The sequence below is a fragment of the Trachypithecus francoisi genome, unplaced genomic scaffold, assembly GCF_009764315.1.
Source record: "Trachypithecus francoisi isolate TF-2019V2 unplaced genomic scaffold, Tfra_2.0 Lachesis_group14, whole genome shotgun sequence".
In the NCBI taxonomy this organism is placed as follows: Eukaryota; Metazoa; Chordata; class Mammalia; order Primates; family Cercopithecidae; genus Trachypithecus; species Trachypithecus francoisi.
In genome coordinates this window covers 18,346,859-18,360,289 of record NW_022681459.1, presented here as the reverse complement: position 1 = coordinate 18,360,289, position 13,431 = coordinate 18,346,859, and the positions used below count along the sequence as shown (strand labels likewise).

At 45.0% G+C, this 13,431-nt stretch overlaps 1 protein-coding gene across 4 annotated transcripts in view; it reads left to right on the top strand.

The window, feature by feature from the left end:
* TIAM1 (TIAM Rac1 associated GEF 1) overlaps positions 1 to 13,431 on the top strand; it is a 446,951-nt gene that overhangs the window by 429,968 nt on the left and 3,552 nt on the right. For all 4 annotated transcript variants that reach the window (XM_033232291.1, XM_033232293.1, XM_033232295.1 and 1 more), the window contains 4 exons: positions 4,243 to 4,301; positions 4,878 to 4,980; positions 8,026 to 8,113; positions 10,450 to 10,622. In XM_033232291.1, the coding sequence (XP_033088182.1) occupies positions 4,243 to 4,301; positions 4,878 to 4,980; positions 8,026 to 8,113; positions 10,450 to 10,622 (423 nt within the window). The remainder of the gene's footprint in view (positions 1 to 4,242; positions 4,302 to 4,877; positions 4,981 to 8,025; positions 8,114 to 10,449; positions 10,623 to 13,431) is intronic.

Below are 13,431 nucleotides of genomic sequence, written 5' to 3'. Positions count from 1 at the left end.
TCTGTAGCTGTTGATGCCATTTCATTAAAAATAACAAAGGAGGCCAGGTGCGGTGGCTCACGCCTGTAATCCCAGCACTTTGGGAGGCCAAGGCGGACGGATCACTTGAGCTCAGGAATTCAAGACTAACCTGGCTAATATGGTAAACCCCCTTCCTTACTAAAAATCCAAAAATTAGCTGGATGTGGTGGCAGGCGCCTGTAATCCCAGCTACTTGAGAGGCTGAGGCAGGAGAATCGCTTGTACCCGGAAAGCAGAGGTTGTAGTGAGCCGAGATTATGCCACTAGACTCCAGCCTGGGTGACAGAGCAAGACTCTGTCTAAAACAAAACAAGACAAAACAAAATATATAAATGCAGAGAAAGCATGTGACTAAATAGGCCATTCAAAGGAATATTGGGGGTATTTTAACAAGTTGTTAGTTTTTGATGGGGTAGGTATTGGGGGGTGGGCAGTAGTAGTTGCTTTCTTTTCAACATCACCACTTGTGTTTCTTCTATAGTGATTTCTTCTTGGAGGAGTCTGGGATCTCCCTGATGCTGGTTAACGGGTCATTCATGGGATGGAGGATATTGATATAAATGACCCACACCATGATGTAGGACTACAGACTAGCAATTCTAGAGGTCAACATTTAGATTCGTTATGGCTTTGCCCTCAATTTTACAGATTCACTGTAGTTAGAAATCAACAGATTTAGAATAAGAAAATAATTTAAGTAGGAGAAAATGGGTTGACAAACTCTTTTCTGTTTTTTTTTTTTTTTTATAGAGGAGGGGGTGGTACGGAGTCTCGCTATGTCTCCAGGCTGGAGTGCAATGGTGCATTCTTAGCTCTCTGCAACCTCTGCCTCCCGGGTTCAAGCAATTCTTCTGTTTCAGCCTCCCCAGTAGCTGGGACTATAGGCGTGCACCATGGCGCCCAGCTAATTTTTGTATTTTTAGTAGAGACGGAGTTTCACTATGTTGGTCAACATGATCTCAATCTCTTGACCTTGTGATCTGCCTGCCTTGGCCTCCCAAAGTGTTGGGATTACAGGCATGAGCCTCCGTGCCTGGCCCTCTTTTCTTTTAAAGGCTACATAGTACATTTTAGGCTTTGGGCCAGGAAGCCACATGCTTTTCCACTGGAGCCAGAAGCAGCCATAGATAACATGTCAATGAGTGAGATGGCTGGATCCGTGGTTGGCTCAGCAGTTGCACCACACAGGTGGCAGCAGTCCTGGGTCTGGCCTGAGGGCCCTTGTTTGCCAACGCATGGTGTAAGTGATTCAGGAAAATGCTGGTTTTGAGGTTGGGGGTTTAGGTGCCACTTTCTGCACAGGCTCAGGTAGTGGACTCTGCATGACTCTGTTCCCTGCCTCCTGGGCTGTTTATGAGAGGTCGGTGTGGGAGCTGCCTCCAGGAAGGTGGGCCCACAACACCTGTCCCAGGTGTAAATGGAGACTGCATACTCCAGCTTCAGGGCGTCACATGGTCAGCAAACTCGGCAGGGGCTGTGGTTCACAAGAGAAAAACTGAAGGCTCTGAGATACAAGACAGGTTCATCATGACTCAGAATCCTCTCCAGAGTAAGAGGAAAGAGAAGGCGAAGGATTAAAACTGGGATTATGAACAAAGGCTGTAGTCATGATGAGCTCCTGTGGATTCCCAGTCGTTAAAGAGACAAGTTTGGGCCGGGCGCGGTGGCTCACGCCTGTAATCCCAGTGCTTTGGGAGGCTGAGACGGGCGGATCACGAGGTCAGGAGATTGAGACCATCCTGGCTAACACAGTGAAACCCCGTCTCTACTAAAAATACAAAAACTAGCCCGGCGAGGTGGCGGCTGCCTGTAGTCCCAGCTACTCGGGAGGCTGAGGCGGGAGAATGGTGTAAACCCGGGAGGCGGAGCTTGCAGTGAGCTGAGATCTGGCCACTGCACTCCAGTCCGGGCGACAGAGCGAGACTCTGCCTCAAAAAAAAAAAAAAAGACAAGTTTGATGGTTTGGGTGTGATTTCAAGTAGCAAGGCAGAACTAGCAGAGAGGCTGAGCAAGGAGTTGAAATAAGGAAGAGTTGCTGTGAAGGAAGGATCATGGTGCCCCTCAGTTGGCAGATTTGGGGTTAAAATGTGGTTGTCATCTTGTTTTGGTTTAAACCTCTAACCTCAGGAAATAGTGCAGCTTTCTGCTGAAACCGAAGCCGACTTGCTGCCAGCAAAGCACCTTGATGTTTCACTCACAGGATGGCTCGTGTGTACCAAATGTTGGTGATCGTTGCCTTAAACAAAAACAAACACAAATAGAAATAGGCTTCTGCCTTGAAGGGTATTTGACATTCACCTTTTTGGCGCAGAGTGGAAGCTTTAGGCTGGCAAAGGTAGCATGAGTTTTGGAGATCATCAAGGCCATGTCTGAAGGGATTGAGCAACGCTGTGGAGTCACTTGAGTAACACTAGCTCTGAGGGTTAGGGGAAGTTTAAGGGAGAGGCGGAGGTCCCGGTGCTAGGCTGAAGCTCACTCTCTGACCCTCCTGCTGTGATCCACGATGGTTAAGATTGAGGGACATGGGGGCAGTCATACCATTGAGCTGTGGTCCCAGTGGCAGGGTGGCGCTTCTGAGATGAGAGGCATTAGGGTAGAGCTCTTTCATTTCTAAGAGGACCTAGCTGTCCCAGCCTCTGTGATTTCTGAAGGCTCCATAGTGGGCATGAAGGGCCTTCTCAGGTTGCTTGTGCCCAGCTGCTGTGAAGAGGCTGGTGTGGCCGCCTCAGGTCAGTGTGAACCTTTGGAGGGAACCTGCCAGTCTGTGCTCTGGGAACCTGGAGGGGTCAGATGCTGTGAGGTGTGAAGGGCTATGGGCAGCCTAGACCTAGTGGCTGGAGTCAGTTTCTTTGCATCTCAGGGCTTATTTCCCTGCAGTGGAGATTTGCATGACCTTACACAAAGAGGAGACAAGACTGACCTGCCCTACGTAGGACAGAAATTGAACCAGATACTTCCAGTTGGCCTCCAAAGGACCTGTGAGCCTGGTGGCCCATCGCTGAGAATTCTCTGAGTGCTTGTTCCCTTTGTAATTCTGTGTCTGGTATACAAGGCTGTGCCCCCTTCAGCTGCTGTGTGACTGGGGTATTCCTTGGGGTCAGAGTATGAAGGGATAATGGAGACTATCTTAGTCCATTTGGGGTGCTCTAACAAAATATCATAAACTGACCAGCTCCCAAACAACAGAGATATATTTCTCACAGTTGTGGAGGCTGGAAGTCCAAGATCCTGCTTTCTCATACTTCCTAGCTGTGGTTTCACATGGCAAAAGGGTCAAGGCATCTCTCTCAAGTCTCTTTTATAAGGACACTAATCCCATTTGTGAGGACAGAGTCCTCATGGCCTGATCACTTCTCAAAGGCCCACCTCCTAAAACCACAAGGGTGATTGGTTTCAAGGTATGAATTTTGGGGAAACGCAAACATGTGGACCATGGCTTGACACGGAGACCCTGACACAGAGAACGAAGGACAGGCAGGAGTCAGTCACCCTTCCAGTTGTTCTGGGTACCAACTCGACTTCCCCTTCTAGGAAGAATCAGAATCACTGCATGTTAAATGTGCTTGGCATTGCTTAACGAATTCTCTGGAAGATTATGCATAACTCAGTTGTATCTCCCCACCCCCGAAAGAGTATAAGAATGAAACTACTATATGTTTACCACTCCTAGAGAGCTTACTCTTACTCTGATTCAGTCATTCTGGAAGAGGTACAGTTGAATTCTATTTCATAAACTCATTTTTGTTTCTTTAGGTGAAACGATGAGTTATATTTCCTAAATTATCACTGTCTGTGTGCACTCTTACCTTAATTTGCATAAGTATAAATCATCTTCAGCAATTGCATTGTTATTGTGAAAGACATTTATATTATTCCTCCATCAACTGAATTAGTACATTTTTGTTGAATATGTATCAGCTGAAGTTTTAACCTTGAAATGATAGCATACCTAATGTATTTTACCCAAAAGTGTTTTGGGACATAGATTATTTCCATTTATGTAGGCTTTCTGTGTTTATTTTGAACCTGGAAAATTGTGTGTCTCAATAGGCTTTTGATTTTCACTGATGTGATGAATGAATGGAAGGTGGGTGGGAGTCAGTTAACTGGAATCTCGACATCCTCTTCATAACTGTAGTGTTTATTACCACAAGTTAATGATGTCAAGAGGAAAACCCTACACATGACATGCCATAACTATCTTTATTTTATTTTTTCCAGTCTTCAAAACTGCGGTGGTCCTTGTGTATAAAGATGGTTCCAAACAGAAGAAGAAACTTGTAAGACTTCTTTTGTCACCCCATGGTTTGAAACTATTTCTCTATCTGCTTATCAGTTATGTCTGCATAATTCTACCATTTTATCATTATGAGCCTTTTTCTGATCTTGTTTATTTCTTAAGCGTTGCTAAGAATGCTTGAGATCACCCATCCTGCCCTCCTTTCAGGCAGGCTTATGTTTAGAGCACAAAAATGAATTGGTCTCATTTTTGTGAATTGGAACCAATTGCACCCAGTTGCTGATTGGGTCTGCCATGGCCCGGAACCTTCCTAATGCTACTTTTCCCCTTCTCTGTTGCCCCTGTTCTTGTTTTGGGATCCCTTTTCTGCTCTTCCCTGTGTGTCTCTCTCCTCACTGCGTTTGCTTAGCAAACTTATTTGCCCACCCTCCCCTCAACAAATTTATCCCGCAGCCTCTCACTCCCTGCTGGATGAACAGGAGCTCGTGGGGGTGAAGATCCTTTGGGCATGCCTGGAGTTACTGCGTGAGAGTCTGTCGCTGGTTTAGCAAATGCAGGGAACTGGTCCGGGGCAGGTTAGATTCTTCTTACGCAGCTGATTCCTTCTCCCCTGCAGGTGGGATCGCACAGGCTTTCCATTTATGAGGACTGGGACCCCTGCAGATTTCGACACATGATCCCCACGGAAGCGCTGCAGGTTCGAGCTCTGACGAGTGCAGGTAAACTCTCACCTGTGCTGGGTATTTCACACACTTATCTCTGGTGTGTGTAGGAATTATTTGTTTGAATCCACACTCTTGGTCTAACCCTTCTACTGTCTTTTTTTTTTTTTTTCCTTCCTGTGCTTAACTCTCTTGTCTCTCGGTCTCTTTATTGCGTCTTATTTACCCAGCCATTGATTAAATATTGAATGAATGAATGAATGAACCAAGTGAATGAATGAACTGAGTGAATGAATGTGTAATGTCTTCAAAATTCCTGGAAGACATTCTAGTTATTCCATTCTGTACATTAATACTATAGCGACTGCCATCTGAGTACAGTGAGCCTGTGCTTCTTGTAACAGTCCTTGAGACTGGGAGACAAAGCCCATGTAAACTACTCCCTTGCCTTTCTTTCAAAAATACCACCCAAAGCACTAAAAAGCATTGACTACACATGTTTTTTCCCTAAAGTATTACAAATCTTTATCTTTGGTATTAGCGTGATGGCTTTTGAATGTTGATTCTTTTTTAAATTTATTTTAATTGTTTTAGAGACAGGATCTCATTCCGTTGCCCAGGCTGGAGAGTAGTGGTGCTGTCGTAGCTCACTGTGGCCTCAAATTTCTAGGCTCAAGCTATCCTTTCCAAGTACCTGGGACTACAGGCGTGTGCCAGCACACCCAGCCACTTTTTAAAATATTCTGTAGAAATGGGGTTTTGCTATTTTGCCCAGGCTAGTCTTGAACTCCTGGGCTCAAGCAAGCCTCCCGCCTTTGCCTCCCGAAGTGCTGGGATTGCAGACCTGAGCTGCCACGCCCAGCCTGAAATGTTGATTCTTTTTCTGTGATCCACATAGCCGTGACATGAGTTTTGGGTAGCTGTGAGTATACTTGATAATATAATTAGACGATGCCTTAAACACATGAGTAGCAGGGTACTAAGAAAAGTGATATTTTTGTAACTCAGAAGCTCCCCATCCTGGGCCTAATTTGAGGCCAAGTTCTCGAGAGGAGGGATGGGCTGGTGTGGCTCTCCCAGGCGCACCCTGGAAAGAGCATCTCTGGGGAGTCAAGTGGACACTCTAGCCACACCTGTTCTCTGTCCCACTTGGACAGCAGGTACAGCTTTGGTAAAGAAAAGCCCTGGCGGTGGAGACCGGCAGGTGTGTGATCGAGTGAATTTCTATGTTAGGCTTTTGGCATCTAAGGTGCACATTAAATTCTTACTATCCAGTTTCTGTTGTGTAGCCTCTCCTTGTTTCCACTTGTCATAAGCGGTAAAAGTGGATCTGATCCTTAGAAAACCAACTCACACTAGTCCAACATCGTGAGGAGAACCTCTTGCCATATTGTGCACACTTTGAGTTACTCTTCCAAATTAAAGGTGTTTCTCCCTTCACAGTTTTTCTGCCTTACAGGAGGAAATCTCCAATGCACAAACCATGTAGGGCAAATATATTTGGAATGATTATTTGTTTTAGAAGATTTCTCTCTAATCTCCCAGCAGTGATTTGCTGGATGCCCTTTTACTTACGATGTGATTTGCAAAATTGATTTACACGTGCATTTGCAGGCACCTGTAAGTTGTGAGTCTAGGGCAGCTACAAATAGCATTTTGAGGTTTGAGCAGTTAAATACTAAAGTCTTACTTTAGAATCGTAGGTTGTGAATTATCTAGTTCCTTTGTTTCCTCGTGCCAGGTTTACAAATGGGAAAGTTTATTTCTGTAGACTGACAGCTTCTAAGCCAGGAATTTCGCCTGCATTGAGGAGTAAACACATAAAGACTTCAAATTTTGAAGACAATGCCGTCTTTGTAATACGACGTTCCATTCTCACTCTCTAGTTTTCATTCAAGTCAAGTTGAAAACCATCAAGATAAAAGCTTATTTTCCTTGAGTTACAAAGACTTGTCAAGATGTTTTTTCATTATGAAATCCACTCTCGTGGATTTGAGGATCAGAATGTGGAATTTCTAGGTTTTTATCTTAGTTCGGAAAGTTTGTAAAATTTTTTTGCAGATAGATTCTGTTTAGGGTTAAATCACGCAACCACAGTGAGGGTTTGTGACCAGGGTTCTGAGCCACTGGATAAAAGTGAGACTTCACAGTGTATGGCCTGAATGTCTGCAGTGAATATTCCTTTCACAAACAGTTTATTCGTGACCTAAAGTACTATGCCATTATAGGCACTACAGAGCTTCCAAATTATTTTAAAATTGGTCCTTCCTTTCTTGGCATACCATTTCTGCTGTGTTCAAAGTAGGCTGCAGGGGTGGGCTGGGGGCGAGAAACCCCATTAGGTCTCCAGGGCTTTAGGCCCAGCCACCTGGGGGAAGACTCCCTTAACAGATAGCAAGGGCTTACCTGTCATGTCACTGGCCAGATGAAATCTGCATAGGAGGCTTTGGCTCCATTTAGTCCAACTGTTGCCAAAACAGCTAATCATTTACTTGAAATGCACAGTTCAGTTAAACAGACTGCATGGCTGAAAGAGTGAGTTCAGGCCGGGCGCGGTGGCTCACGCCTGTAATCCCAGCACTTTGGGAGGCCGAGGCGGGTGGATCATGAGGTCAGGAGTTCGAGACCAGCCTGACCAACATGGTGAAACCCTGTCTCTACCAAAAATACAAAAATTAGCCAGGCATGGTGGTGCACAACCAGCTACTCAGGAAGCTGAGGCAGGAGAATCGCTCATTTGAACCCGGGAGGCAGAGGTTACAGTGAGCTGAGATCATGCCACTGCACTCTAGCCTGGATGACAGAGCAAGACTCCATCTCAAAAAAAAAAAAAAAAAAAAGTGAATTCAGTCAGTATGATTGGCCTTTTAGACCATCTAGAAGATTTTACCAACTGGAAATTTTCCGAGTGTTCTCTTCTTAGCATCCCTTAAGCTTTCAGTCGCTTCATCTCTTTAGATCGTGGAATAGTAGGAAAATATCTTTGATCTTGTACATTTCTGCATTATTAATTCTCTATCACAGCTGGAAAATGCTTTTGTAAACATGTAAATAAATCCATTAGAAACATACCCTGATTCACTGTTGTTTTAATTTCTTTAGACGCAGACGCAAATGCTGTGTGTGAAATTGTCCATGTCAAATCCGAGTCTGAAGGGAGGCCGGAGAGGGCCTTCCACTTGTGCTGCAGGTGAGCCTGGGCCTGGGAGTCAAGGCCGCGATGACATTTCTACAGATTGGAATGATTTGGTGTCTTATGTTCTATTCTGGTGTTTGGTACATTGCTTGTACTGTAACATCGCTGAGATGCAGTAAACGGAGAGTCAGCTGGGAGGAGGTGACAGCGTGTGAAGGTGTTATCGGGATTCCTGATCATTTGGAGCACACAGGGAGGTCACCCTGTGTTGATCACCTGCACTTCTTGAGGGGAAGCTGGGCTCACGTGGGCTTCTACTTATTTCTTGTTGTTTTTCTTCTACCTGCCACCCTCTTTCTTTCCTTCCTTCTCTTCTCTCCCTCCCCCATGAGAATTTGAGGTCTTCTCCCATATGCAACCTATTCTTTTATTTTTCTAAAAATATAAGATGGGCCGGGCGCGGTGGCTCACGCCTGTAATCCCAGCACTTTGGGAGGCCGAGGCGGGCGGATCACAAGGTCAGGAGATCAAGACCACGGTGAAACCCCATCTCTACTAAAAATACAAAAAATTAGCCGGGCGCGGTGGCGAGCGCCTGTAGTCCCAGCTACTAGGGAGGCTGAGGCAGGAGAATGGCATGAACCCAGGAGGCGGAGCTTGCAGTGAGCCGAGATCGCGCCATTGCACTCCAGCCTGGTGGACAGAGTGAGACTCCGTCTCAAAAAAAAAAAATATATATATATATATAAGATGGATGACCCCAACAGATGGCATTTAATATATTTGGCTTTAAATGTGCCCATATTGAATCATGCTTTAATTTAATCATAGACACTCAGTGATTTACTCAGTAAATTACCCAGTACCTCACACAGTGAGTACTAATATACTATGGATTATCTACAAAAGACAATAGAATCAATATTGTATGATTAGTAGCAATATTTTATAATGTTAGTATGGTAAAAAAGTACCTTTACCAAGCATGAACTTTGCTAAACACCTTACATTCATTATTTCGTTTAGTCAGACCAAGGTGTTAGGTTGGTACAAAAAGAAACTGCAGTTTTTACCATTAAAAGTAATTAAAAGTGCCATTAATTTTAATGGAAAACACTGCAATTATTTTTTGCACCAGCCTAGTACTATTCTTACTCCAGTTTACAAATGGGGAAGCAAGGCTTAGAGATGGTACTTTGCCTAAGGCCTTATAGAAAATGAACGCTGGTGCCGGGCATGGTGCCTCACACCTGTAATCCCAGCAAGGCAGACAGATCACTTGAGGTCAGGAGTTTGAAGCCAGCCTGGCCAACATGGCGAAACCCTGTCTCCACTAAAAATACAAAAATTAGCCAGGCGTGGTGGCAGGCGCCTGTAATCCCAGCTGCTTGGGAGGCTGGAGCAGGAGAATCACTTGAACCTGGGAGGTAGAGGTTGCAGTGAGCCAAGATCATACCACTGCGCTCCAGCCTGGGCGACAGAGAAAGACTCTGTCTCAAAAAAAGAAACAAAAAGAAAATGAATGGTGGGTTTAACTTCAAAACCCATGTTTTGTGTTGCTACATCAGCTCTCTCTGTGTTGGGTGACAGAGGTCAACAAAGGGCAGATCCCCTGGAAGCTGTCGGGATTACAAGTGAAATGTTGTTCGTATAACCCCATGGGGTTTGAGCACCACCTTTACTGTCTATTTTGGCTCATCTGTTTTTGATTTTGTTGGTAAGGTCCATGGGGCTTAGTAAGCCCGCTTACACGGATGCCATGTGTATTGCTAATAAGGAATACCAGATAAAACTTACCTGGGTAAAAATATTGGGAATATAACAAGAAAAATAACTCTCACCTAGGAAGCACTTTTTTTTTTTTAACCATGGGAATTGGGACTTGGGAAGATTTGATCGTTCTTTACAGCCTTAATATATACATGTTGAAATGTGTCATGGGAATCGTTGATATTTACCAGGAGGGAGCTCAGCTCTAGAGAACATTAGGAACGTTGAGACATCAGCCTTTGGGTGCTCTGCAGAGCCCCAAGAATCTTGTGGTTCATTTGCCCTCAAAAGCATTTTACAATGAAAAGCTCTGCCTTAAGTGCCAGGAGCAGAATTTGGCAGCTTCGTGGTACAAACTCCCACTGTCCATAGATCTGTTCGTTAATGGGCTGCTCTGCCCCACATCAACGGCAGGAGATGGATCACAAAGCATGAAGGGAAAAGAGTTATGTGCTCTTTCTCCCTGGCTGTGAAATCACCACTCAGCATAGAAATTGGAGTCAAGGCCTCAGTCTTTAGCCTTTGGCCCTAAGGGATATTTGTTTGGTTGCACCTGCTAACCTTAGACGTTCCCCATGTGTTAAGCCCTGCTTCTCTAACATCTGTAAATCTTTTCCTAGCTCCCCAGAGAGCCGAAAGGATTTCCTGAAGGCCGTGCATTCAGTCCTGCGCGATAAGCACAGAAGACAGCTCCTCAAAACCGAGAGCCTTCCCTCATCCCAGCAATATGTCCCTTTTGGAGGGAAAAGATTGTGTGCACTGAAGGGGGCCAGGCCGGCCATGAGCAGGGCAGGTACTGTGGGGCTTCAGACGTTCAAGATTCCGGTCACCCCCACTCCGCAGTAGAACTCCAGTGAGCTTGACCTCCTTGTTGAGTGGGGGTGAGGTGTGGCTTGGTGGGGACTGATGTAGGCGGACGGTTCTTCCCTGGTGTGAGGTTCCTTGCCCTTGCCTCCTTCCTGGTGGCTCCTGGGGATCTGCCCTATATCTACATTCGTCTTGTCCTCCCTCGAGCCTTCCCTTTGCCTCCCTTCTCCTTTTGGCTGGTGAGCTCCTCTCTCATTTGCCAAGCCGGGATGCAGACACATCCTCTTTCTGGAGAGGCTGTCTCAGCCTGCTTGCAGAATGAGAGTCGCTGCTTTGCATGACAGCCAGCTTTGTCTAGCAGAAAGCCGTGTGTCACATTTCAGCAAGGTCACAGCCCTCTGTTCTGAGAACATGGTGGCTTCACGGTCTGGCAACACAGCAATGCCTGCTCTCAGTAGTAAGGATTCTCGGTTTGGTAGCCCACATGACACTTTCAGTTTTTAATCCTGGCCTTGTGCCTGCAACTTTATTTTTAGTCTCCGTGTTAATTTGGGGAAGCCTCGAACTGTTCTTGGAAACAAGAATCTAGAGTTTAAATGGCCCTAGTATAAATATTCTTGTAGGACTTAATCCATTACGGTGGAGCAGTGAAGAAGTAAAATAAATACTACCACCCGTAAATGGCAGCAAAATTAGCTGTTTTAATACTTAGGGACTTAATGACATCAAGATACCTAACATTTTTATCAGAACTTTCTTAAGAGGCAGCCTAGAATTTTGCAGGGAGGATTTCATTAAAAGAGGCCCCCTTTGCACTTGCCAGAAAAGTTTCTGGCCTTTGTCCCCATTACCATTCTACCTGTTGAAGAGGCATGGACAGAAGTATGAATGCCTGAAGGTTTTCATAGACAAAACCTACCTGGCTTGACATGGGATATTACATTCTTTAAGAACCTTAAATTTGGCCGGGCGCAGTGGCTCAAGCCTGTAATCCCAGCACTTTGGGAGGCTGAGGCGGGCGGATCACAAGGTCAGGAGATCGAGACCATCCTGGCTAACCCGGTGAAACCCCGTCTCTACTAGAAAATACAAAAAACTAGCCGGGCGAGGTGGCGGGCGCCTGTAGTCTCAGCTACTCAGGAGGCTGAGGCAGGAGAATGGTGTAAACCCGGGAGGCGGAGCTTGCAGTGAGCTGAGATCCGGCCACTGCACTCCAGCCTGGGCGACAGAGCGAGACTCCGTCTCAAAAAAAAAAAAAGAACCTTAAATTTAACTAATGTTCGGGGACTAGTTACTGTAAACCTCTTCTGCAATCAGTTGATAAGTATTTATTGAAAGCTTAGTGCAGTGAACACCCAGCACTTTGCTAAGTTTTCTGAGGTATCCTAAGAGTCTTGCATACAACCATATGCACAGTTTCTCATGGGGTCCCCATGGAAGAATAATTTATTGGTCCTTTATAACTCACTTTAGAGATTTGTATCTTGGATTTGTCTTCTCTGCCCCTCTTGTTTGCTAGGGAAATGTTTTAAAAGGTTTGGAAATACGTGTCTCAACCTCAGGGAACTCACCTATTTCAGTTGTTAATCAATGAACCTAAAATCAGGGCTGCATTTACTTTGAAACTAAGCATGGTTAGTCTGTCACTCAGTTTTCCTGCTGAGATCCATTCGGAAAGAAAACAAAACCAGCCCACATTTAACACCATCATCCATCATCATGATTACCAAGAGAAAGCCTTGATGTCATAGCCTTTGGATTTAGCTGATTGAGAGATTTTTCTGCCTGATGACTCATTTTTGGCTGAAGAAAGTCTGTATCACTTTGCTTTGGAGGCATCTCACTATCCTCAGAATCTTCATGTTAGAGGAGTTTAAAATGGTACCTGAGTAGAACAGCACAGCAGTTCTACTGGCAGTCTGAACAGTGAACACTGGAAATAGTCAAAGATTGCATCCCTAAAAGACTGGGAAGAACCCAGTAACGGTAACCAGGTTCTTAAGCATACTGGGAACAGATACTCATGCTTCATTTTGCTTTGTCCTGAATACCCAGCTAGTTTATTTCTCCCTCTGTTCTGTTTGGCTAGGATAGTAAAGCCAAATACTCTGCTTCCATATTAAGCCTCAAGTGCTTTACTATCCTAGCCAAACAGAACTTACAGAAGAGCTGAAAGAATTCCTACCTACCATGTATATTCTATATTTTTCTATATTCTCATTATCACTCATCTGTTAGAATCCATCTATCATTTGTCACCTCATCTTATTTTTGACACATTTCAAAGATGTAGACATTAACACACTTTACCCCTAGATACTTGAGCATGCAAATCATTAACAAATATTTCCCGTAGCTTTGAGCTGGTGTAGTTCTAATGTAGTGATTGGAGAGAGGGATGCTGTATATTGCTGGTGCTGAGATAAAAGTGAACAAGAATTTTTTGTCTCTTCTCAATAGAGGTCGGTGTTTTTGTTTTTGTTTTTCTCCTCTTTTCTATTCCCTTTTTCCATTTTGCCTGGGAATGGCTTTTATTCCCATCCTCAACCAACAGTAGTGTCCATTTGTTCCACGGTTTTAGATGGCAGAACTCTCAGGAACAGTGATGGACACGCAGGGGTCTGAGGCAGAGCGTGGCTGCAGTGGGAGCCAATTCAGCTCCTCGTTGACCTCTCTGACCTTGCACCTGCTGGGCTGGAAGTCAAGGCTGCGTTTGGCAGTAACTGAGACACGAGGCATCCTCTAGTAGCACGAAAGCAGTTAGATGGTTTCTGGGGCTTAGGTTTCAGGAAAGC